Below are 27,918 nucleotides of genomic sequence, written 5' to 3'. Positions count from 1 at the left end.
CACCCTAGAAGGAACAAATGGCAAACTAAATGACACAGAAGAACGCATGCATGATCTGGAAGATAAAATAATGGAAATTATCCAATCAGAACAGCAGTCAGAAAGGCAAATAAAAAAAAAAAGTAAAAGTAACATATGGCATCTCTGGGATACCATGAAATGTACCAATATTCACATTATAGAAGTTCCAGAAGGAGAAGATGAAGAGGAAGGGTATTGAAAATGTATTTGAAGAAATTATGGCTGTAAAATTTCCCAAACTGAAAGAAGGAAACAGATATCTAGGCACAAGAGGCACAGAGATTTGAAAACAAGATGAACCCAAACACACCCACACTAAAATATAATTAAAACAACAAAAGTTAAAGAGAGAATTCTAAAAGCAGCAAGAGAAAAAGAAAGAGTCATAAAGAAGGGAATCCCCATAAGGCTATCAGTTGATCTCCCTGTAGAAACATTGCAGGCCAGAAGGGAGTGGCATGATATATTCAAAGTGCTGAAAGGGAAAACTCTGCAAACTAGGAGACCCTACGGAGCAATATTATCATTTAGAACAGAAGGAGAGAGAACTTTTCAGACAAGCAAAAACTAAAAGAATTCAGCAATACCAGATCTACCCTAAAATAAATCCTGAAGGATCTTTTCTAAATGGAAGCGAAGTAAGAATCTATAGGAAAGGGTAAATCCCACTAGAAAAGACAGATATATATTAAGGATTGAAGATTACTTAAATAAGTAGATTAAAAGACAAAAAATTGTAAAAGAAACTCTGACTACAATAAACAGTTAAGGGATAAGCATTAAGTTGTAAAATATGACATCAAAAACACAAAATACAGGGGAGGGGAGTAAAAAATGTATATCTTTTAGAATGTGTTTGAACTGAAATGACTATCAGTTTAAATGAAGTACATATAATTATGGATCAACATATATGAACCCCATTGTAACCAGAAATCAAAAATTTACAAAAGATATACAAAAAATAAAAAGAAAGGAAACCAACCATACTACTAAAGAAAATCATCAAACCACAGTGGGAGAAACAAAAAGAAGAAATGAACAGAGAAGAACTACAAAAACAACTGGAAAACAAGTAATAAGATGGCAATAAGTACTTACCTATCAATAATTACTGTAAATGTCAGGGGAATAAACACTCCAATCAAAAGACATAGGGTGGGGACTTCCCTGGTGGCTCAGTGGTTAACAATCCGCCTGCTAATGCAGGGGACACGGGTTCGAGCCCTGGTCCAGGAAGATCCCACATGCTGTGAAGCAACTAATCCCACGCGCCACAACTACTGAGCCTGTGCTCTAGAAACCATGAGCCACAACTACTGAGCCTGTGAGTTACAACTACTGGAGCCCATGCTCCACAACAAGAGAAGCCACTGCAATGAGAAGCCCATGCATTGCAATGAAGAGTAGCCACTCGCTGCAACTAGAGAGTGCCCGCACGCAGCAATGAAGACCCAACACAGCCATAAATAAATAAATAAGTAAATTTATTTTTTTAAAAAAGGGCATAGGGTGGCTGATTGGATTAAAAAAAAAAAACCTTTCAATATGTTGCCTACCAAAAGACACACTTCAGGGCTAAAGAGACATACAGACTGAAAGTGAGGGGATGAAAGAAAGCTATTTCATGTAAATGAAAATGACAAGAAAGTGGGGTAACAATATGTGTATCAGACAAAATAGACTTTAAAACAAAGGCTATAACAAAAGACAAACAAGGACATTATATAATAATAAAGGGATCAATATAAGAGGAGAATATTACACTCATTAACATAAGCACCCTATAACAGGAGAACCTAAATATATAAAGCAAATACTAACAGACATAAAGGGAGAAACTGACAATAATACAATAACAGTAGGAGACTTTAACACCCCACTAACATCAATGGACAAATCATGCAGACAGAAAATCAATATGGCAATAAGGTCCTAAATTATACAATAGAGTTGGATATAATCAATGTCTACTGCATACCCCCCCAAAAGCAGAATACACGTTCTTTTCAAGCACACAAGAAATGTTCTCTATGATAGATCACATACTGGAACACAAAACAAGTCCCAACAAATTTAGAGGTAAAAATTATATCAAACACCTTTTCTGACCACAACGGTCTGAAACTAGGAATCAACTACAGAAAGAAAAAAAAAGTGAAAAGAACAAACACGTGGAGAGTAAACAACCTGCTATTAAAAAAAAACAATGGATCAATGATGTAATCAAAGAAGAAATCAGAAAATACCCTGAGACAAATAAAAATGAAAACACAACTTTACAAAATCTTTGGGATGTAGAAAAAGCAGTTCTAAGAAGGAAGTTCATAGTGATACAGGCCTTCCTCAAGAAACAAGAAAAATCTCAAATAAACAATCTAACCTACCACCTTCAAGAATTGGAAAAAGAATAAACAAAGCCAAAGTCAGAAGAAGGAAGGAAATAATAAAGATCACAGAGGAAATAAAATAGAGATCAAAAAGACAATAGGAAAGGTCAATAAAACCAAGAGCTGGTTTTCTAAAAGGATAAACAAAATTGACAAACCTCTATCGAGGCACCAAGAAGAAAAGAGAGGACCCAAATAAACAAATTAAGAAATCAAAGAGGGGTAATAACAACTGATATCACAGAAATACAAAAAATCATAAGAGAATACTATGTACAGTTATATGCCAACAAATTGGACAACCTAGAAGAAATGGACAAATTTCTAGAAACATACATCCTGCCAAGACTGAGTCAAGAAGAAACAGACAATTTGAATGAACAATCACTAGAAGTGAAATAGAATCTGAAATAAAATAACTCCCTGCAAACAAGTCCAGTACCAAGAAGTTTCACTAGGGAATTCTACCAAAACATATAAAGAACTTATACCTATCCTTCTCAAACTATTCCAAAAAAATTGAAGAGGAGGGAGCACTGCCACATTCATCCTAGGAGGCCACTATTACCCTGATACCAAAACCAGACAAAGACGCCACAAGAAAAAGAAAATTACATGCCAATATCTTTGATGACTATAGATGCAAAAGTCCTCAAAAATATATTAGCAAACTGAATCCAGCAATACATAGAAAGGATTATACACCATGATTAAGTTGGATTCATTCCAGGGGCACAAGGATGGTTTGACATATGCAAATCAATCAATGTGATACACCACATTAACAAAAGGAAAGACAAAAACCACATGATCATCTCAAAAGATGCAGAAAAAGCATTTGACAAAATACAACATGCATTCATGATAAAAACTCTTGCCAAAGTGGGAATAGAGGGAACATATCTGAACATAATACAGGCTGTTTACAAGAAACCCACAGCCAACATAATACTCACTGGTGAAAAGCTGTAGGCCTTCCCACTAAATTCAGGAACACGACAAGAATGCCCATTCTCACCACTTCTACTTAACATAGTATTAAAAGTCCTAGCCACAGCTATCAGACCAGAAAAAGAAATAAAGATTATCCAAATTGAAAGTGAAAAGGTAAAACTGTCACTATTTGCAGATGACATGATACTCCATAGTGAGAGCCCTAAAGTCTCCACAGAAAACTATTAGAACTAATAAATGATTTCAATGAGGTAGCAGGATACAAGATTAATATACATAATTCTGCTGTGGTCTAAAAACTAATAATGAAATATCAGAAACAGAAAGTAAAAAATCAACCCTCTTTAAAATCACATCAAAAATAATAAAATACCTAGGAATAAACCTAACCAAGGAGGTGAAAGACATATACTCTGAAAATGATAAAACAATGATGAAGGAAACTGAAGCTTATATAAAGAAATGGAAATGTATCCTGTGCTCTTGGATTGGAAGAATTAATATGGTTAAAATGGCCATTCTATCCAAAGCAATCTACAAATTTAATTCAATCTATATCAAAGTACCATAACATTTTTTACAGAGCTAGAACAAACAATCATAAAATTCATATGGAACCATGAAAGACCCCAAACTGCCAAAATGACCTTGCAAAAAAAGAACAAAACTGAAGGTATAACTCGTCCAGACATCAGACTATACGAAAAAGCTACCGTAATCAAAACAGTGTGGTACTGACACAAAAGCAGAACATATATCAATGATATAGAACAGACAACCCAGAAATAAACCCACGCAATTATGGTCAATTAATCTACAAAAAAGGAGACAACAATACACAATGGAGAAAAGACCATCTCTTCAATAAGAGGTGCTGGGAAAACTGGACAGTCACATGTAAAACAATGAGATTAGAACATTCCATCACACCATATACAAAAATAAACTCAAAATGGTTTAACGACCTAAATGTAAGAACAGAAATCATAAAACTCCTAGAAGAGAACATATGCAGAATACTCTTTGACATAAATTATAATAGCAATATTCTTTTAGATCAGTATCCTAAGGCAAAAGAAATAAAAGCAAAAATAAACAAATGCAACTTAAACTTAAAAGCTTTTGTACAGCAAAGGAAATGATCAATCAAATGAAAAAAACAACGTATGGGATGGGAGAAAATATTTGCAAATAATGCAACTGAAAAGGGGTTAATATCTGAAAGATACAAAAAGCTCACAAACTCAATATCAAAAAACAAACAACCCAATCAAAAAATGGGCAGAACACCTGAATAGACACTTCTCCAAAGAAGACATACAGATGGCCAACAGGCACATGAAAAGATACTCAGCAATACTAATTATAAGAGAAATGAAAATCAAAACAATGAGATATGACCTCACTCCTGTCAGAATGGCTATCATCAAAAAGGCCTACAAATAACAAATGTTGGCAAGGATATGGAGAAAAGGGAAACTCTTTTACACTGTTGAAAGTAATGTAAATTGGTGCAGCTACTGTGGAAAACAGAAAGAAAGTTCCTAAAAAAACTAAAAATAGAACTACCATATGATCCAGAAATTCCACTCCTGGGTATCTATCTGGAAAAAATGAAAACGCTAAATGGAAAAGATACATGCACCCCAATGTTCATAGCAGCTCTATTTATAATAGCCAGGACATGCAAGAAACCCAAGTGCCCATCAAGAGATGACTGGATTGACTGTTTGCAGATGACATGATACTATACATAGAGAATCCTAAAGATGCTACCAGAAAACTACTAGAGCTAATCAATGAATTTCATAAAGTAGCAAGATTAAAAATTAATGCACAGAAATCGCTTGCATTCCTATACATTAATGATGAAAAATCTGAGAGATAAATTAAGGAAACACACTCCCATTTACTATTGCAACAAAAAGAATAAAATACCTAGGAATAAACCTACCCAAGGAGACAAAAGACCTGTATGCAGAAAACTATAAGACACTGATGAAAGAAATTAAAGATGATACAAACAGATGGAGAGATATACCATGTTCTTGGATTGGAAGAATCAACATTGTGAAAATGACTATACTACCCAAAGCAATCTACAGATTCAATGCAATCCGTATCAAACTACCAATGACATTCTTCACAGAACTAGAACAAAAAATTTCACAATATGTATGGAAACACAAAAGACCCCAAACAGCCAAAGCAATCTTGAGAAAGAAAAACGGAGCTGGAGGCATCAGGCTCCTGGACTTCGGACTACACTGCAAAGCTACAGTCATCAAGACAGTATGGTACTGGCACAAAAACAGAAATATAGATCAATGGAACAGGATAGAAAGCCCAGAGATAAACCCACACACATATGGTCACCTTATCTTTGATAAAGGAGGCAAGAATATACAGTGGAGAAAAGACAGCCTCTTCAATAAGTGGTGCTGGGAAAACTGGACAGCTACATGTAAAAGAATGAAACTAGAACACTCCCTAACACCATACACAAAAATAAACTCAAAATGGATTAAAGACCTAAATGTAAGGCCAGACACTATCAAACTCTTAGAGGAAAACACAGGCAGAACACTCTATGATACAAATCATAGCAAGATCCTTTTTGACCCACCTCCTAGAGAAATAGAAATAAAAACAAAAATAAACAAATAGGACCTAATGAAACTTAAAAGCTTTTGCACAGCAAAGGAAACCATAAACAAGACGAAAAGACGAAAAGACAACTCTCAGAATGGGAGAAAATATTTGCAAATGAAGCAACGGACAAAGGATTAATCTCCAAAATATACAAGCAGCCCATGCAGCTCAATATCAAAAAAACAAACAACCCAATCCAAAAATGGGCAGAAGACCTCAACAGACATTTCTCCCAAGAAGATATACAGATTGCCAACAAACACATGAAAGGATGCTCAACAGCACTAATCATCAGAGAAATGCAAATCAAAGCTACAGTAAGGTATCACCTCACACCAGTCAGAAAGGCCATTATCAAAAAATCTACAAACAATAAATGCTGGAGAGGGTGTGGAGAAAAGGGAACCCACTGCACTGTTGGTGGGAATGTAAATTGATACAGCCACTATGGAGAAAAGTATGGAGGTTCCTTAAAAAACTAAAAATAGAGCTGACATATGACCCAGCAATCCCACTACTGGGCATATACCCTGAGAAAACCATAATTCAAAAAGAGTCATGTACCACAATGTTCATTGCAGCACTATTTACAATAACCAGGACATGGAAGCAACCTAAATGTCCATCGACAGATGAATGGACAAAGAAGATGTGGCACATATATACAATGGAATATTACTCAGCCATAAAAAAATGAAATTGAGTTATTTGTAGTGGGGTGGAATCTGTTATACAGAGTGAAGTAAGTCAGAAAGAGAAAAACAAATGCCATATGCTAACACATATATATAGAATCTAAAAAAAAAAAAAAGGTTCTGAAGAACCGAGAGGCAGGACAGGAATAAAGATGCAGACATAGAGAATGGACTTAGGGACACGAGGAGGGGGAAGGGTAAGTTGGGATGAAGTGAGAGAGTGGAATCGACATATATACACTACCAAATGTAAAATAGATAGTTAGTGGGAAGCAGCTGCATAGCAAAGGGAGATCAGCTCTGTGCTTTGTGACCACCTAGAGGGGTGGGATAGGGAGGGTGGGAGGGAGTTGCAAGAGGGAGCAGATATGGTGATATAAGTATACGTATAGCTGATTCACTTTGTTATACAGCAGAAACTAACACAACAATGTAAAGCAATTATACTCCAATAAAGATGTTAAAAATAAAAAAAGAAGAGATGACTGGATTAAGAAGATGTGTGTTTGTGTGATTGTGTGTGTGAACGTATATATAATGGAACACTACTCAGCCATAAAAAAGAATGAAATTCTGCCATTTGCAGCAACATGGATTGACCTAGAGAATATGTTTAGTGAAATAAGTCAAAGACAAATATTATGTGATATCACTTACATGTGCAATGTAAAACACAGTACAAATGAATGCACATGCAAAACAGAAACAGAGTCACAGGTGTAGAAAACAAACTTATGGTTACCAAAGAAGAGCGGGGGGGGGGGGTAGGGACAAATTTCAGGTATGGATTAATAGATATAAACTACTATATATACAATAAATAAGCAACAAAGATTTACTGTACAGCACAAGGAATTATAGCCATTATCTTCTAATAAACTATAATGGAGTATAACCTGCAAAAATACTGAATCAGTATGCTGTACACCTGAAACTAATATAATACTGTAAATTGACTATACTTCGATAAAAATAATAAATTGGAGGTAATTTATTTTTGATTAAAAATAGGTTCCAATAATTTCTTGTATAACTAATGTCATGTTTTCACCGTAAACAAAAATGCAACTTTGTTAATTGGACAAATAAATGTCCTTAACTTTTTCTGATATCTAAATGATGAATCTAAAAAATGTCACTTCCTTATAATATTAGTCACCTACTTCCCAATCTAATACAAAGAACACCTCATTAACTGTATTCAGACATTGGGTATATCATTGCTCACTACAGCTTTCTTCAAATGTTACATAAATGGCAAGAGGTAAAGTAAATATCAGCGAAATGGCATCTGTATCCCAAAGCATCTTTCTCAGATACAAAAACATAGATAGCGAGAAGGTGCAGTAATTCTTCTTCTTCAAGCCAACTAAAAGAAAAATCCCGGGCTTCCCTGGTGGCACAGTGGTTGAGAGTCCACCTGCCGATGCGGGGGACACGGGTTCGTGCCCCGGTCTGGGAGGATCTCGCATGCCGCGGAGCGGCTGGACCTGTGAGCCATGGCCACTGGGCCTGCGCGTCCGGAGCCTGTGCTCTGCAAGGGGAGAGGCCACAGCAGTGAGAGGCCCGCGAACAGCAAAAAAAAAAAAAAAAAAAAATTCCTATTTGCTATGTTTACCATACCTACTTATAAGTTTAACAGTGGGATCAAAGGAGATACATAGTATTAGTTCAGTGCTAGAAATTATTTTTCAGTATATACTGATACAAAATTGTCTACCTCAACTACTAAAACATGAAAGATTTCATGAAGTCAATGCCCCACAAACATACATCTTGAAGGTAATTTCCTTCATCAAATTCTAACCTCTTAGCCTTTCTTAAAAATTGTACTGTGTTAGCTAATGACTTAATAACCACATAATCAGTCAACACCTTTTCCTTGTGAAACCTTTTATATCACCAATTTCCTAGATACTATATGCAATATACTTATAAGCGATAAAGTAAAAAAATGTAATTTTATTACATTTTAAATACTTGAACATATTGGCCTTATCTATTACTAAATAGGAAATGTGTTAAAAATGTAATGGACAATAAAGTTGAATTTGTCTACAAAGTAGCAACTAAAATAGAAGGATCTATTTCAAATTAAAGTGATACAGATATTATTACATTAATACGTAACTATTCAAAAAAGTAAGAGTAGCCTAGGAAATGTATGGGCAGATAGAATCTAATATGGATTTTAGAAAAAAAAATTATTAAGTGAAATTTAGTTTCAAACTCTGAAAAACAGAGAATGCTCTACTAAATATAGTCACTAAAAATATTTAGAATAAAAGCAGGGAAGCTGAATTTACACAGAATGTAGGTTTCCTTTGCTGTAAAACTGCCATTTTTTTCTACAAAAATCAATTTGCTAAGGCTCAAAGGAGGACCAAAAGTGGAATACTCAATGTGCAAGCAACTCATATTTCTCAGAATCAATATAAATTTAGATGATTTTCATATTTCTAAGAAAATTAATCAGATTTTAAAAATATCATGTGCTAGGGAAATTTAAACTGAGTCAAAGAATAATGACTGCCAGGTAAAGTCATTAACTGAATAGTTTTCTCCTTATCCAGAGGAATAGTTAGTATTAAATCTTGGATGTTCAGAAATATATATTACAGCAATATCATTAAAAAACAGTAATTATTTATTTTTAGATATTAATAGATATGTTTTTAAACCTCAAACATTCTATTTTTTGAAAATGTTATTATTAACTGATTGTAAAGCTTGCTATTATCCAGAACTTACATTTCAGCCACAAATAAAAAGAGAGTAAAACATAGGGAAAGATACTCAGGATTTCGAAGATATGAAGGAGACATCTCAAGTACCTAATTAATAAGAATTTTATAGAGTACAAACCAGGTGTTTAAATGGTGGTAGGTACACAGAGATTGTAAGCTTTGACTTACTGATAAAACAAAACACAGAAGATTACAGGGTACTGCAAAATAATCTTCAGTGCTACAGATGTGCAAAATATGGCAATACTGGCCTGAACTATAAAAGTTAGCAAGAAGCTGTACAAAGGAGTTGGAATTGAGTCAGAATTTGAACAAAGAGTAAGATTCAAACTGGCACTGAAAAGGGTATTACTATAGGACCATGCAAAGGTCTGAATATGTGAATGAATGGTAATGCATATTTATTCCAGCTATGCATTTTCATACTGTTCCTAAAAGTGTAAAAAATCATTATCCAGGGCTTCCCTGGTGGCGCAGTGGTTGAGAGTCCGCCTGCCGATGCAGGGGACACGGGTTCGTGCCCCGGTCCAGGAAGATCCCACATGCCACGGAGCAGCTGTGCCCGTGAGCCATGGCCACTGAGCCTGCGCGTCCGGAGCCTGTGCTCCGTAACGGGAGAGGCCACAACAGTGAGAGGCCCGCGTACCGAAAAAAAAAAAAAAATTATTATCCACAAAAACTGATAGGAAAGTAGAGGCTGTGAACCTTCGGCATTATATCCATTTTCATATTAAAAAAAAAAAATCATCTTTTTGCTGTCATCTTCCAGGTATCCTGAGAGGAAAAGTTTTAAAATCATTTTCTGCTTATAAGTTTCCTTTCTCTCTTTTTTTTTTTTTTTTTTTTTTTTTGCGGGCCTCTCACTGGCGTCTCCCGTTGGGGAGCACAGGATCCGGACGCGCAGGCTCAGCGGCCATGGCTCACGGGCCCAGCCGTTCCACGGCATGTGGGATCCTCCCGGACTGGGGCACGAACCCGCGTCCCCTGCATCGGCAGGCGGACTCTCAACCACTGCGCCACCAGGGAAGCCCCCTAATTTTTCTTTTTTAATCATCTTATGTTTCTTTTATATACAGAAACTCTCAATATAATACTATTTGGTACATTGCTACCATCTTCTTTATATCTAGTAGGCTTCTATTTTGTTCTTTAAGATTTAGTTTCTCTTCACTTTTTAAACAATTGAGTAATAGAGTATTATTTCCTTGCACTTATTGCCATTACATATTTGAAGTCTACTACACTTTGTCATAATTTATCCCATGTTTCCTTTGATTCTATATTGTAAAACGTCACATTTGTCTCATTCCTACACAGGAGGAAACTGATTAATTTGAAGGTCAATTTAGTTACAGAAGGTTTTATTTCTATTTTGTACTAATGAACCACCATGAACTGCCCAAATTAAACATGAATTAAACAGTTTAAACCCAAACTGCCATTCATTTAACTGTAAATCGATAACTCTTCAAGAAACTAATGGCTCCAATCCCTTATCCTCTCAAAGAATGAGAATATTTCCTTGCTGTTGTTTTATGGAAGAAAAATGAAAATTTCAAGTATTTACCATTTCCAGTTTCTCTACTTTAAGGCGAACAGAGGGATTTAGGGAAATCTTCTTTCCTTGTGGTCCATAATTATCAGTCAAGGCAGGGGCAATATCTATGAGGCAACAGGGTACACATTAATTGGAAATTTAATTGGAATAGAATTTTTCATTTTACAGGATGTGTTCTGGGCTCCTGAGGTTCAGAAAGAATTCTGGTTAATCAGTTAGCAGTTTTCACTTTTGTTTTCATGATTTTTTTGTTCTTTAAATCTAAAATGTATTATATAAACCAGCTTCACTTAAGCCTTAAAAGACATGATATAAAAAGAGTGGCCAATTATGCATTAAGTCCCACAGAAATATTAATACAACAAACATACATCCCACCAGTTACCTTGTCATCACAACAACTTACTAATTGCAAAATAAAAAGTTTTTTTTTTCTTCCAAAATAAGCAAAATCATATTAGAAAATTTAAAAGGTCATGATTTTTCTCTGGCAAAAGTGGTTTTGCTACATGAGTTCTGGAGGTACTATGGAAAAACTCACAAATGCAAACTGTTTCAAGTTTGCACATAAAGTATGATATAGGCTCAGAACTTCTTGAACTAAAAATCCTATTTCTTATTTTACAGAAGTTATATTCCAAGTAGCATAAATGGATTCTCAAGAGTTGAGTGTCATACACCTCTCACCCATTCTCTAACGCCTTCTCAGTCTACCCTGATTATTTAGACGAGCTTTGTCCTTGTTGCATGAGTAAAAAACAGGTGTCACAAGGGACTAGAACTTGAAAAATTATTTGCCTTAATATGCCAAAGTTTCTCAAGCAAATTCCTGCAATTCATGTCAATCCTTATATCTAAATTGTCACCATTCTAAATACACTTTTAAATGGTATTTTACTAGTTCTACATAGAAACAAGAGGAAGAGAAAAAACTTTTTAAAATGTCACATTTTTATGCAGCGTTTTAATTTTTTTTTATTTCTCAGAGCATCTGTCTCTAAGTACAAAATGATTTGCATTCTCTTTCTTAAGAACATAAGAAGTGCATAGGAAAATAAATAGTCTTCCTCTAAACCTTTAACGCTTCCTTAACATTCTATGTAAAATCTTGAATATAGCTTATAGGTGTCAAGATCATGAAAAAAAAATGGTTACTGACTTTTAGCTTTAAATGGAAGTCAAACCTAGAGAAAGACTGATTTTAGTATAATAAAATTTTTACAATTTTGACATAAGCAACAAAGACGCCTTAGTTGCTGTGATACCTAATTGTTGGCCAAGGGCTAAAAATACATTATACATATAAAATTTTTTTCCTCTTAAGAGAAATTTTGTGCCAAACCTAAAGTGTAGCATAAAATATCAGCATGGAGTGAAGTGGTTTGGAAGCCCAAAGAGCGGGTAAGTCAAACCTTATCTTTCATTTTTAGGGTTTGGACATGTGAGGCTTGACAACGACTTTCAGTCTGGTGCCTGACCTATCATTAAGGCACAGTAACACAAGGTGGACCCAAGCTAACCTAATTATGATCTCAGACCAAGACTAACCCTGGGTGTGAATTACTCAATTCAAGTGTGTGTGGAAGGCATAGAGAGAAGACAAAAGAGAGGGAGGGATAGGGACTCACACCAAGGCGTGGGTTCTCACTTATGTTTTCCTACATCTAAGCATAAAAATTTGCTATGTGCAGCAGTGGAAATAACAGATTAACTCTTATTTATGCTTACTTTTAGCCAGGCATTACACTAAGTACTTTATATATATAAGCTCATTTAATCTTTACAATAACCACAGTGACACAGGTGTTATTATTTCCAACCCAAGAATGATGAGACTAAGGCCCAAAAGGGGAAAGAAACTAGCCCAAGATCATACAACTAGTAGGTGACCATGTTAGGATTCTAATCTCTAATGACCCCTGAAGACAATTTCTTAAATGTGTCAATATCTTTCATCATCAGTTTTCTCATCTGTAAAGTAGGAAGAATAAAACAGATCACCTTACAGGAATTGTAAAGGTAAATTAAAAATCATAGAAAACTACTATGAAAACTATAAAGTAGCGTTAATAGTGACACACACAGAGATTTAATAGGAGATTTAATGTAAACTTATAATAATCCCCCATTTAACAATATGCAATCATGGCTTAACAAAACCTCACTTTCTTCTAGCCAAACTTCCCCTAAATCTTTACATTTGAGCCAAAACCTTAGGAGGATGTGGACATAAATCCAGCAGGCTTCGGTAATTCAAGGTAACTTGACCTGAAAAGCTCTCCCACAGACAGTTTTCCTCATTTGCCAGTGTCCTCTTTCACTTTCAGCCTTGGGCTCTTTATTTGCTCCTCTCTGGGAGGGGGTGAGAATTTTCAAAGTATGGCTTATTATTCCCTTGGCTCTTCTCTTCCTATTCCTCTTTTTAGGAGCAGAAGAAAGGAAATGTTTTATAAGGGTAGGATCAATACCATTTAGTTAATACCATGAACCCTCACCATGGATATTTTTCCCCATCACTAGTTTGTTTTCAGTTTTAAAAGCCTTATTGCAGGAGAATTAAGGCTTGTGTGGTGGTAAAGTTAATGATCGTATTCCTTCACGTAGTAATTCTTTACTGATTTCCTTAGGAATGTCGTTAGCATGTTTTTAGCTCACTCACAAACTCACGCATTATTCAGCGTATGGCAGTAGTAAACAACTCTGGATTCTGAAATAAGAAATTTATATAACAGAATAGTTTCGAAAAACATACTCAAGTATAATGTGAATTTTAAACATTCTAACCAGTTTTACACTTTGGAATGCTTTTGAGATGAGAACAGGGGTAGACTTGCCTCATTAAGTTTATTTTTGTTGAGGTTAACATTAAAACTCATTTATGTTTTTTAATAAATACCAGCTGGCTGAAGGAGTCTAGATGTGATGGTTAAGGATCTAATTTGGGAACAATCTATAATTAACTACTTAGACAAATCACAAGGTATATAAGTTACCTAGAGATAATTTAGAGTTGACTTTGCTTTATTTTTCTACCCAGAAACATCTGGGCTACTACATTTACGTGGAAGAAAATGGTACTGAGTCAATTCCATTTCTACTCTAGAAAAATGTTCCATTTTAATTGCATTTTAATATTTATATACAGTTAACTCACTCAAATATGTTTTTCACTAAATTATTTTTCTATTACAAAATCTAGCATCATTTCTTATAGTCACTGATGTAAATTTACCTCAGTTTGTTCGTTACTACAGGATCTCCTTGCTCTAATCACATTTGCCTCCTAGGGTCACCTGACATGTAGCTTGACCTTACTTCTTTGCATTTGATGATGATGCCTCCTTCACTTAGGATGATCTGTTACCTTCATCCATCTGTTGATGTTTATCACTTCTTTCAAGATCCAGATGATGTCTGACTTTTGCCAAGAAATTTTTCTCTATTGATTTCTGCATATTTTGTGACAAATTCTTTACTATGTACTAGCTTCTGGGGTAGAGGGGGAGGATGCAAAATTGAATTAAAGGACAGAAGCTTTCACTTCTGCTCTAAAAAACATGCCCTGGAATATTATCTGAGCTATACTCTAAACTTCAGGTTCCGTAATATTAATAATAATGACAGCAAAATGTACTGAGCATATTCTATGCACCAATTACAAAGTGCTTGACATACATAATCTTGTTTAATACTCATAACAAAACCACGAGGAAACTATTTCAATATAATAAGCTAATTCAGCCAATAAGTTGGGAGCAAAGATCTGAATCTCTACGTTTGCATTCAGAGCCTGGTGACTAACCACTGTGTTTTCCCTATATCACACTCAGGTCACTTACTACTTCTTCCCTTAATCTACTCTGCTCATGTCTTTACACATCTTGTGCAAATGTGTTATTTGTCCATAAGACATATACTTCTTAGAGTACCAAAACCACCCACCCCCTGCTCTAGTCAACACAGAACACTGCAAATAGTTGAGTATTTATTCAATAAAATAATCACACACGCACACACATAAATAAACACACACATATATGTGCTTTCTAATCTGAATAATGAAGGTTTTTAATTCCATATTTTATTTCACAATATACTATTAAGTATCTCATGGAAAAAAATATCCCAGTTCCTTCATATTTTCTACCGAACTATGACGCACATGACATACTCAGTAAATACTTACTGAGTAAATAAATTGGCTAAAAGAGGCATCAAGAGAATGAACATTAATTATGTAAAGGAAATAATACTAATAAAGTTTCTAAGGGTCAACAAATTCCACTAAGTAAAAAGGCATATAATTGACAGCTAAAGATTTTTCCTAACCCACTGGTAAATACTGCTCCAAATCAGAGAAACTACTATGGAATTCACTATAAATTCCTGTTAAGTATAGGAGCTATGTGCTATGGTCTGAATGTTTGTGTCCACCTGAAATTCATATGTTGAAATTCCAACCTCCGGAGTTGAGGCCTTTGGGAGGTGCTTAGAGCATGAAGGTGGAGCCCTTACAAATGGGATTAGTGTTATTACAAAAGAGGTCCCACAGTGCTTCTAAGACCTTTCCACCATGTGAGGACACAATAAGAAGCCTGCAACCACAAGGAAGCTCTCACCCAGACCATGCTGGCACCATGATCCTGGACTTCCAGCCTCCAGAACTGTGAGAAATGTTTGTTATTTATAAGCCACCCATTCTGTGGTATTTTGTTAGAGTAACCCACACAGACTAAGACACTATATAATTTCTGCTAACTCTTCCTTATTTAGCAGTTTTGATCTACACAATGCTATTAAAAATTAAAGTATACGAGTAACAATTTGCTTTATAATTTAGACATGTAATTAACTCTTCCTTTCAATAAGTATAGTTTTTTTTGTTTGTTTCTTTTTATTGTTGTTCCCTTTAACTTTTGGAGATAATTTAAGGGAAGGAATTTCTTCTTGATATTTGAGCCTACAAACACTTTACAGATTGATAAAAATCCTTTTTTTATGGGTAGCTTACACAATTAATCCTTTACTGTTTTGAAAAGTCAATAAATCATTTCATGCTAATTAAGAACCAGTAATACTGAATTCACAATACTGATGTTCTTTCTAATTTATATCTATATAATCTCTTCCAAGAAAAACAAAACATACTTCTTTTCTTAAGCTATGCTCCCTTCTATAATTTCTCTGAAAGGTGCATTTAATATACCTCACGAGGATTTCACTAAAAGGGCAAGGCATCCTAATCTTGAGTTATAGAAGAGTTTTCATTATTTGGTTTCAACAGTTCATTGATTATTACAGCTTCATAGACACTGCAATGATAATGCATCTTTTAAAATTTCAACCCTTTGTTCAGGAAAATTTCCAATAAAAGTCATAATATAACAGGGACCACTGCACAATGGATTCATTTTGCTCTTTTATTCAATGAAGGAAAAAGGCATAATGCACCCTTCTTTAAAGTCTTTTAAGTCACATTATGTACTCCTCATAGAGAGAGTAATTGAAAAAAATAACAGGAAAGAGGAATTAAATGTGCATTTACCTGTATTAGGCATATCTGTAGGGCTGTTGTCTGAAGAAGTAATTGGAATCTGTTCTGTTTTCTTGTATCCAGTTTTTATCTATGAAAGAAAATGAGGAAGGTGAAATGTCATTTTCTAAAGTAGGTCAAAAACCACATGAGACGCTCACGTTAACATAAAAAGAATGATTAAAGAGATTAAAGCAATAGTCCCCCAAATATAAAACCTTTAAAATTTTGGTATATTCATCTTCAAACACAGCAATTCAGAATGAAAGTAACAACTGCTCTCAGCTCTACCATACCCAAGGACAACAAAATATAAGGCTATGCACTGTGTCTCTGAAAAGGTATTATAACCCCAAATGAGAAAGTATAAAGGGCTAAGAGAAAATCTTAAACTCTGTATCTGATTAGCATGGGCCTGAAACTGAAATTACTTTTGATGAATTTTATTGCACTGACTAAAAGCCTACCTGATTTTCAAGTTTGTTTTATAGGGTATACACTCTATTTTATAACTCATTATTTATGGCACCGTTGCAATTAGTAATTACAGTCATCCCTTCATATCTGCCATTTCTGCATGTGCAAATTCAACCAACAATGGATTAAAACTATTTTTTAAAAACTCTAAGAAGTTTCAAAAAGCAAAACTTGAATTTGCCACATTGGCAACTATTTACATAGCATTTACACTGTATTTATTTACAACTATTTACATAGTATTTACATTGTATTAGGTATTATAAGTAATCTAGAGATGATTTAAAGTATATGGGGAGGCTGTGCATAGGTTAAATGCAAATACTACACCATTTTATATAAGAGACTTGAGCAGCCTCAGATTTTGGTATCTGCTGTCGGGGTGTGGGGAGGTTATCCTGGAGCCAATCCCTCCACAGGTGATGAGGGATGACTGTAATTATATCGATTTTGATGTGGGAACTCCCCCTTTTGTGTGATTCTAGGGTGAACTATTGATATATTCCAGCATACACACATGAGGGAACAAAATCCACCTACACTGTACAGGAAAGAGCTGAGCAACAGAAAGGAAAATTGCCTGTCTTCAGTCAAGCAGAAAACAGAAAAAATAATGAACAGAACCATATTAGAGACTATCTGAAAATAAATATAACTTTCCATATCATAGGTTTGAGTGATATCTAGGCATATCTTTGTGATGCCATTCCTGATCGTGATTTTCTGGACAAACAACATATTGACTTGAAAAACTGTATTTATTGACAGCATAGCATAAAATCTTAAACAAAGAAAAGATCTTTCAAGGAAATACCAATCTGTTAACAAACTATATTACCAAAATTATAGTTCTATATGTATATGACAAACATAATGACACACAGGGGATTTGTGGACTACATAAATAGAAAAAGTTAAGATTACCTGATTTATCTTAAAAGAAGATAAAATGGCATCTGTAGATTTGGGAGTCGATGAGGTCTTTGGAATTAGTATTTCAGGGGAAGAAGAAAGAAGACTAAACTTTGAGGCTTGAGGTCCATATTCTCCTGTAGCTTGTAAAAGGGATGAACACGATGGATTTTCTAAATGACTGCTGTGAGATTTCTGTCTTATGAATGCTATCTCCCAAGCAGATTCTGACCTAGCATTAAAAAGAAATCACTTTATGGATATAGTACTACTGAATTCTAAGATAATGTTTCATATATTATCAAAAAATACTTCTTTTGGGTCTAAAGTACTAGGACAACTTAAATTTCTATTTTTAGGGAGACATACTAAATGACTCATTCTATCTTACAGATAGAATAGTTACCTCAACTTGGCTCTGGTAATTATGCTTTTTGCTTCTTCAAATGATACACCAATCATAGACTCCTTGTTTATTGAGATAAGTTGATCTCCTGGCTTCAAACGTCCATCCTAACAAAAATAGTAACATTTGTAAAGAAACTGATTAAGGTGTTTCTTAAAAAGTTAATTGATGCAATTAAAGCAAAGCACAGTTTTAGTAAAGAATGACTTAAAGAAAAGAGTAAAAAGAAAATTTTAGACAAAGAACCTCAACAGCAAAATGGTTTGATTAAAGTCTGGTTTGGTAATATACATGAATGAAATGGAAATGTTCAAGTACTCCTTGAATAAACTTTCAGCCTAAGGAATCCTGAATATATGAAGCCATAGTCTGGTACACTAGGAAAGAGGCCTGTTTTAAAAGGTCAGTTGTATGAGACAAACACAGCTCTGAATGTGATAAAGTAGGCTAAATAATTCTGGTATATTTCAGAATATAAGCCTCATTCACTTCAGTTTCTGAGCATTCCTTTATCTTTCATCCCACCAAACACTGAGTTATTCCACAGTTAGAATTTTTAAAAATTCAGTCAAGGATCTTAATTATATTGATTCTACCCACATTTCTGTTCATGGTGAAACATCTTCTTCACTGGACCTGCTGCCCCTCCTGTGACTCAGGCCCAGTTGGTTGGACAGGTAGCTTTATTCACATCCTACTAATAACGACCAATTCTAATTGGCTGCCTGGCATTGTCTTTGTCAAGTCCTGGCTCTGCCTATAACTAGCCTAACTGAATAAGACAAAGCACAAAAGTTACAAAATTTAATGTACATGTCAGGCAAGTTTTCTCAGTCTTCATTTGCCTTTTCTTTTCTTTTTTTTTTTTTTTTTTTTTTGCGGTAAGCGGGCCTCTCACTGCCGCGGCCTCTCCCCTTGCGGAGCACAGGCTCCGGAGGCGCAGGCTCAGCGGCCATGGCTCACGGGCCCAGCCGCTCCCCGGCATGTGAGATCCTCCTGGACCGGGGCACAAACCCCTGTCCCCTGCATCGGCAGGCGGACTCTCAACCACTGCGCCACCAGGGAAGCCCTGCCTTTTCTTTTAATTCAAACTGGAAAACAAGAATGAGCTCTCTTAATTTTCAGCTCTTAAGATGCTTCTCCATTTATCATTAGTACAAACACAGAAAGCATTATTTCTATAACTAGGGAAGAAGCTTATATGGTTAGAAAGTATTTTCACCCTTGATGGTATTTAAGTAAATTCCACAAATTCAAGGAAAGATCTTTTAAAAAGTCTTATCTACTATGTATAAAATAAGTTTTAATTAATAGGATTAACCAGGGAAAAGAGATGGTGAAGATAAGGGGATGGAAGGAAGTAAAGAAGAAACATATTACCATCAAGGAGGTAGCAGGATAAAGACAGAGATGAGAAGCAACATATAGTGTGCAGGGGACTATAGCCTTCAACACAGTGTTCAATTAAAAAGTGTGAGCCAGAAATCATGAGAAATGAGGATGGGGAAGTAGGAAGAGTTCAGGTATCTGCAGGCCTTTAACCCCAAGCTATCCCTGGGATAGCTTCTGCACTTACTGTTTTTGTTTTCATACTGTAAACATTACCTAAGTATTATTTCCCACACTTCCTTGATGAAAAGAATCAACTGGAGTTATAAAAAAGGTCCATGTTATGAGACTCCTCTGTTTGAAAGTCTGATACAATATTGATATATCCCTGAATAACTGATCTTTGGTCTGAACTGCATTATATGTAATAAACGTATATAATATATAATAATGGTGATTTATGGTTACTTTACTTTTAAATAACAATATTTTTTTAAAAAAAGACCTTTACTGGGCTTCCCTGGTGGCGCAGTGGTTGAGAGTCTGCCTGCTGATGCAGGGGACATGGGTTCGTGCCCTGGTCCGGGAAGATCCCGCATACCATGGAGCGGCTGGGCTCGTGAGCCATGGCCGCTGAGCCTGCGCGTCCGGAGCCTGTGCTCCACAACAGGAGAGGCCACGACAGTGAGAGGCCCGCATACCGCAAAAAAAAAAAAAAAAAAAAAAAGACCTTTACTATTATCTCTCACACTGAATACTGAGTATACAGGAAAGCAAAATAAATATAAAATATTTATCAAGAATTTTTATGGGAACATGTTATTTCAAATATTGTGTAATGAAAGATATTATAATCTAAATGCATAATGACCCTATGACCCTTCTGAAATATAAACATAAAAAAATCCAAAAAGGCAATTTGATTTTAAAATATATAAAATTTGAAAACTAATTTGGATTTTATAGGTATGTGATTAAACATAATTAGCAAAGTCAGAGAACACACAATTGCTATATTCACAAGTGATTTTTGTTTCTCCTTCCATTTGATGTATGGGGGATAAAACACAGTAGTAATGCTAGAAAAGGCTAAGCAATATGGAGGAAGTATCTACCATATGGATCCTAAATGTTCAGTAAAATGAAAGAGCTGATTTTGTAAGATTTTATAAACACAGTTCAGTATTACCTGGGCCCAAGCCTTATGACAGACTTTGGTTATATATGCATTTAAATCAATTATACCCACACTATACTTAGAAACTTAGGTACAAGAGCTTTCAATTTAATATGCTAAATAGTAGTTTGAGGATAACTCATTCCTTAAGGTTAAAGTGAAATGGTAACAAACAAACAAACAAAAACAACCTTTTTGCCACAGGCAAAATGATAAGGCTAATAAAAAGGAAGAGCAAAATTCTGGAGAGTGCTTATTTCTGGGAGGGAGGGTGGGGAATGCAATGGGGTGGGGGGAAAACATATAGGAAGCCTTAATAGTAAAATTTTCTACTTCATAAGTCAAATGGTGAACTCTAAGTGGATTCATAGGCATTTGTTTCATTATTATTCTTCATAAGTTAGATATATGTTCCAATATCCTTTTGTATGCATAAAATATTATATTATTAAAAAGAAAAGAAATTTTCCAGCCCATCAAAAGAAATCTCATGACATTTGCCTCAACAATGTTCCTAACCAGATGAATTTTATTTTGGTTCTATATTCCAAAACTGGCATTGGAAGTAAGGGCCAAATAGAGGTTCTTAAAATCTAATTTTAAAATAAATAAATAAATTAAATTAAATAAATGTCATTGTTAAATCCAGCTCTAGACCATTTGGCATCTGCAAAAAAAATTCCTCATTAGAATCAGCTTAATAAGGTAGATTATAACTGAAATTTAATGACTATTCTACTACTGATTTATGTCCCAAAGCCTGGAAGTAATTTGAGGAAAGAAAGGGAAAAATGAAGAAAGCCTTGCTTCATTGGAGCAAAGCATTTAAAGGACACTGACAAGGGAAAAAAGGTTCTTTTAGAATTGGGGTGGTGGACAGTAAATATTAGGTTATTTTGTTTTAATCTAAATATTCTTGGTATTAAACTGCCTTTTATTGAACTTCCTTGAAAAGGGAAAATTCTATAATGAGGACTATAAGCCAGATGGCACCTCATCTGTCTTCTAGTTGGGCAGCAGTCTTCAGAGGCAGTGGACTGATGAGGAAAAAAGAGCACGAGTTGTGGCAACCAGATAGATTTGAATTCGAATTTGAGCTCCACAACTTGCTAGCTAGATATTCATAAACAATGAAAGAAAGCTAAGGAAGGGGACAGGGGAGGTGCACAACCTCATCTACAAGGAACACGGAACTAAATTCTAAACTGTCGGAGACAGCTCCTCTATCCATGTATCTTATAGAAACCACAGTTGGTTGACAGCATTACGGAGAAAAAGCTTCAGAAAACAGAAGCCTCCCACATTCGCCTCTTGGGCCTCACAGTATTAGCCATGCAGAGGAAAAAGTTCTCAGTAAGGCAATTTAACACATCTTATATTAAAGTACACCCATGTACCGAAGTAGCATTTTCCAGGAAGACAAGAGTCAGAGAAGAGAAGAAGAAGAAAGTCTCTGACTGTGGTTTCTGGTGTTTATATATATTTTTGTTTCTAAAAAGTACTCACAGCAGTTGTTTTTTTTTTCTTTGCCTCCTAGAATAAGATCTTAGCTGATCATGTGAATTTCTGAACCTGTTTAAAAGTCAGAACCTGCAAACTAAAACAAAGCTATTTCTGTAAAAGTCTGGCATTCAAAGCCAGTGAATTCTGCCCCAGCTGGATTAATGTGTCTGTGAAGATAGTAACTTCAGAGAGGCCTCTTCCACACTGTCTAGATTCTGGTTCAGCACTTATTGAGCAACAACACAACATGACAGGCAAGGTGCCAAGCACTTTCACACACCTAACTTCAGTCTGAATTCTTTCACATTGACATTTATAAAGATGTTGAAATAATAATGTATTCTTGAACACTTGCATACTTTCATTAAAAGCTGCCAACACTGTCCATTCCAGATTATAATGACCATTACAGTTTTCTAAATAATGTGTTACCATAACCATATATACAGCCTGATTCTAACTCATTACTCCTAAATACTAAGGAATGCTCCTGCAAGCCTTTGGATTCCTTTCCCATACTTTCATAAAGGATGAAAGTCAATGGAAGTATCACTTTTTAAATACCAGTTATTAACATGAATTTAGGCAATTTGTTTAATCTCCATGAGACTCATTTTTTTAGCTGTGAAGTGGGGATAAGTACCTATTGCACAAGGTTGCTGTGATAAATAACGTATATAAAATCCTAGTACATTGTAGGTGTTAAATTGAAGTGAGTTGAATCAGAATCCCATATCTGTTGCAGGCAATTTTTACAGTAATAGCAAATTTAACCCTCCCACTCCTCAAATTAAGAACCCTTTATGACTGCCCACTTGTGGGAAAAGCTGAACTGAACTTCCCAAACCTGGCACAACAAACTAGCTGCAACCTACTTTTTCTAGCCTCATCATCTACCTTCCCTCCTCAGCATATAAATTCTTCATTCTATTCTCAGAAAATGTTCTTCAAATCAGCCACGGTCTTTCAAACTTTAATTCACTTACACATATTAATTCCTATCTAGAATGCTACCACCCACCTTGCCACTTCTCTGTCTGATGAACTCTCATTTAAACTTCACAACCAAATTCAAATATTATTTCTGCTGTAAGTTTTCTCCATCTCCCTAGATTTACTTAATTGTCTCCTTCTCTTTGTTCCAAATGCACTTTTACTTATCTATATTATTGCACTTACTCTGTACTGTCGTTATTTGTTTACATATCTTTTTTTTTTCCATTGGAGTATATTAATTCAGCAACTCCCAAATTAGCAGCATTGATTCTTTCAGTTGATCAGAACTATGTCTTTTTCATGGTTATATCTCTGAGCATAGTGCCAGGTATACAATAGGTCCACAATAAATGAATAAGGCCCAGGAAACACTTTGAGGAAATTAAGGTGGCTCTAACACAAATAGTAATGGCAAAGGAGAAAAGTGAGTGACATCTTAAAGTGAACCATCTTGGCTGCTACTGCTTTAGCTCCCACCAATTGATTGGTTTCTTTACCCCCTGCCATCCAGAGGCCTTTGTCCTTTTCTGAATATTTTCAATTTGAGGTTGGTTGAACCCACAGATATGGAACCCGAGGATATGGAGGGCTGACTGTATGTGTGTGTGTGTGTGTGTGTGTGTGTGTGTGTGCCCTAGAATCAGGTAAATGAAATATGTCAGTTTTGAAGAAAAAATTTTGATTCCTGCCTGCTGTCCTTACAGTATTAGCAGAGAAACAAAGAAAAAAACAAAAACATTCAAAGTGTGGTTCAGAATCGGTCACAAAGGGCTAAGAAGAAGAGGTACTTTTGTGTGGAGCCCAGATGGTGGTAGTTGAATGGTAAACAGGCAGATCAGTGAATTCTCAGAAATGTGACTAAAGGATTATTCATTCATTGGTATTAATTGAGCAATTAATATGTGTCAGGTACCAAGCTAGGGACTAAAGATATTATTGTGAATAAAATCAGATAATATCCTTGCACTTAGGAAATAATCTGAGACTTGTGGCTCAGGCAGAGTTGGTAAAACAGTCACAGATACTGATGTATGATCATAAACTGAGAAGGAAAGAAACAGGCACAGACAGGTGATATGAAGGAAAGGTGCACAGACAGGAAAACAACCTGGCCTAGACTTGGGATGGAGGAAGCACAAGGAATACCTCTCTTTGTAAGTGGTCTTTGAATTGATATTTGAAAGTAATGGGGGGAGCTGTTCTCAGTCAGAGGGAGCAGCATATAAGATGAGAAAGAACCAGGCCCCTTCCAGGGACTGAAAGAATGCTACTCTGAAAGCATAGGTGGGGATGGAGAGTCAGAGAAGTAGAGGGCAGAAGTCACATAATACAGAGCCTTGTAGGCAAGTAAGTATTAGTTGGATAGCTGGGAGGGAAATAGGAATGGTGCATAAGAGCAGACAAAGCTATTGTGAGGTCTGATAAAAACTGATGATAGTTTAAACAATGGTGATGGCAGTGGAGATGAAGAAGACTGATGGGTTCAAGAGCTATTGAGGGTAGAACAGTCAATAGTATGTACTAAGGAATTGGATATGGGTGTTAAGGGAGAGGAAGTAGTTTGGATGCTGTTAGTTTTCTGACTTTGTGCTACTGGAAGGTGTCATTCACAGAGATTGGGAACACTGGAAAGAGGTCTGTTTGGGAAGAAATGGGTAGATGAAGGTGTGATGTGACTATCATGAGTCCTGCCTCAGACATGCTGCATTTGAGATGCCTTTAAGAGATCCAAGTGGAAATGTTGATCAGGCAATTGGATATGTGTCAAAGGAGTGCCCCCCCAAAAAAAGATCTAAGATTTAACACTGAGACTCCAAACTGATATCGGATTGGCTGGTGGGGTGAAAAGGGCCTTGGAGTTCCCATATTTCATATTTCCCTTAACTCAGTACGTAGTATATTTGTTCCCAACCTATAGGCTACCTCTAGCTCTTAAAGCTGGGAGAATCTTCTTTCCTATTTGAACTAGCAAAACGTGTCAATATGTTCCAAGTTTGAACTCAGAATACGTTTTTCAAAGAGACAGGACGATTTTGGTTACTGAACCAGTGTTGCATTTCATATATTCCAGGAGGAGAAATACTTTTATGTGGGTATTGGGATAAAGGGGAGAAGCTAACCACGGTTACTTAAAGTAACTCCTGCGTTCCAATAATCCCCTATCTATAAAGTTTGGGAATATAAATGAAATATAATCCATCTATAAACTTGAGATTGCCTATATTATTAGTTCTGAAACAATATAATGTTAAAATAAAATTACAGCAAGTGAAAGCACTCATATGCATTTAAAAAATATTAACAGTTGCTCAGTTCAGCAACTTAATAAGGATACCCTATGAACCAGTGTTTCCTATTCCATGAAAACACCTGGAGAAATTTTGTACAGATTAGAAGTTTATTAACAAGCCTAACACAGTATTTAGAATACAGTAAATTCTATTATTACTATTCATAAAAATTTTTTTAAATAAAATTGCATTAATTTGTATTTGCAGAGTAAACATGTACATAACTCTCCAACTTGACGAAGAACACAAAAGTAAATGTAAGCACTGCAAACCTACTTATTCTTCTCTGTCTACACCTTTCTCTATTTTGGCTGTTTTCGTCTCTTGGACATGACCAAATACTGTCAAAAAACATTAATAACTCTGTGCTGCTCTCTAGTGGTAAATATAAAATATACTTTATGACATGGTTTTGCTTTCTAATACACTTTCAAACAATGAAATTCTCAGAAAATCAACAAGAGAAAATATACATTATAGGTATAATTTCTTAGTCTGTCATCACTGACAGGAGATGAGTCACTCAGCACCACTGCTATCAATTTATTACTTTAACTACAAATATTTTTCATGCGGGAAAAAAAGCACAAATTGATGCTTGTCTTAAAAGTAAATTGTTTTCACTTGTTAGGTACCATGATCTACTGCATTACTTCAAGTATAGTCTAAGAAATACCTTAGCTATACTGAATACACACACACACACACACACACACACACACACACACACACACACAGACATATCTCAGCTTTAAAACTAAAGTAGTACATCTCAATTCTTACAAGAAAAATTTTGTTTTTCGTTTGTTTGAATTTGTTTAAATTTAGCATTTAAGTATGCTCTTAGTTAGTTAATAAATTAAATTCAATAGCCAAAAATTATATCATTATAATACCCTATGCTTATTGTATAATACTTACCACTTGGTAAGTATATTTGGAGGAAACCTTATTATCTCAGCAAGATTGAAACAATTTAAATCTATTGTTTTGGAAGTTACTAGTTAAACTGATTTTTTTTTCTAACAAGGAAAAAAATCCAATTGAATAAACAAACTGCTTTCTAAACAGTGTTTGGTGTAGGAATCGGGGTGGGGGTAAGGGTAGGACTATTTATTCAACCAAAACAACTAGAATAAGGACAATGACAATATAAACAGACTTTATAAGGGTATCACTTCTCATGTTACATAGCTTGATATTAATAGAATGTTTTATTAAATTCTTTATGTCCTACATCTCTCCAAAAAGGGAGGCAATTTTCAACAAAAGACATGTAGAATCACATTAGTAAAACAGAAATAGCAAATAAAATTCAAGAGAAATGAGCATGAAAATATAGTAACCAATTTGTTAACTAAGTGCTTCAAATATGGATCTGAGCTTCCTAGCAACCAGAGCAAAAAGAACTCATGCTTTACATATTTCTTACAGTGAAGAGGACAGTAAGGTTTTCTAACTCCTAAAATAGATATTTTCTAGTCTTAATTCTAAATCTAATTTCTCATATGGGCTACTAGTGACTGGCATAATTAACAAATTCAACAAGAATTCCTGTAAATTCAGAAGTGAGTGGATTTTATTTGCTCTGTTTGTTTTGCTTTGTTTTGCATTTAGAAGAGGCTAAATGAAGTACTTTAACTAATCTAAGTTAAACCTAACTGGGAGCAGTGAATAGATAACATGTCTTCAAATATAACCTCTCTCAGCCAGACTTAAAATAAAATTTGAACAGCATATAATTAAAAATATATAACATTTACTTACAGCTTGAAATCTGCTACTTTCATATTTATTTCCTATTCATTTGTTAGGTTAAAACGCCACGAGTATAAAGGTCTATCTTCCAATCCCTCTATATCTTTCACTAAGAAATGGTCACAGTGAACATCCAGTTAATATTAAAAATTTACTGAGATTGGTTCAAGATGGCGGAGTAGAAGGACGTGTGCTAACTCCCTCTTGCGAGAGCATAGGAATCACAACTAACTACTGAACAATCATCGACAGGAAGACAATGGAACTCACCAAAAAAGATACCCCACATGCAAAGACAAAGGAGAAGCTGCAGTGAGATGATAGGAGGGGTGCAATCATTATAAAATCAAATCCCATAACTGCTGGGTGGGTGACTCACAAATTGGAGAACAATTATACCACATAAGTCCATGCACTGGAGTGAAGGTTATGAGCCCCACATCAGGCTTCCCAACCTGGGGGTCTGGCAATAGGAGGAGGAATTCCCAGAGAATCAGACTTTGAAGGCCAGCAGGATTT

The 27,918-nt window shown here is 35.3% G+C and overlaps 1 protein-coding gene across 6 annotated transcripts in view; it reads right to left on the bottom strand.

Annotated features, from left to right (window-relative positions):
- Window positions 1-27,918, bottom strand: part of STXBP4 (syntaxin binding protein 4) — a 190,617-nt gene that overhangs the window by 140,515 nt on the left and 22,184 nt on the right. For 5 of the 6 annotated variants that reach the window (XM_073797492.1, XM_033848304.2, XM_019945363.3 and 2 more), the window contains 4 exons: window positions 18,346-18,452; window positions 17,952-18,171; window positions 16,563-16,641; window positions 11,027-11,121 (listed from right to left, as the gene is read on the bottom strand). In XM_073797492.1, coding sequence (XP_073653593.1) covers window positions 11,027-11,121; window positions 16,563-16,641; window positions 17,952-18,171; window positions 18,346-18,452 — 501 coding nt within the window. The remainder of the gene's footprint in view (window positions 1-11,026; window positions 11,122-16,562; window positions 16,642-17,951; window positions 18,172-18,345; window positions 18,453-27,918) is intronic. The other variant, XM_033848305.2, reaches the window with a different exon arrangement.

Source organism: Tursiops truncatus, chromosome 20 (genome assembly GCF_011762595.2).
Source record: "Tursiops truncatus isolate mTurTru1 chromosome 20, mTurTru1.mat.Y, whole genome shotgun sequence".
In the NCBI taxonomy this organism is placed as follows: domain Eukaryota; kingdom Metazoa; phylum Chordata; class Mammalia; order Artiodactyla; family Delphinidae; genus Tursiops; species Tursiops truncatus.
The sequence above is the reverse complement of the archived record's forward strand: the minus strand, read 5'-3'. Positions and strand labels throughout refer to the sequence as shown.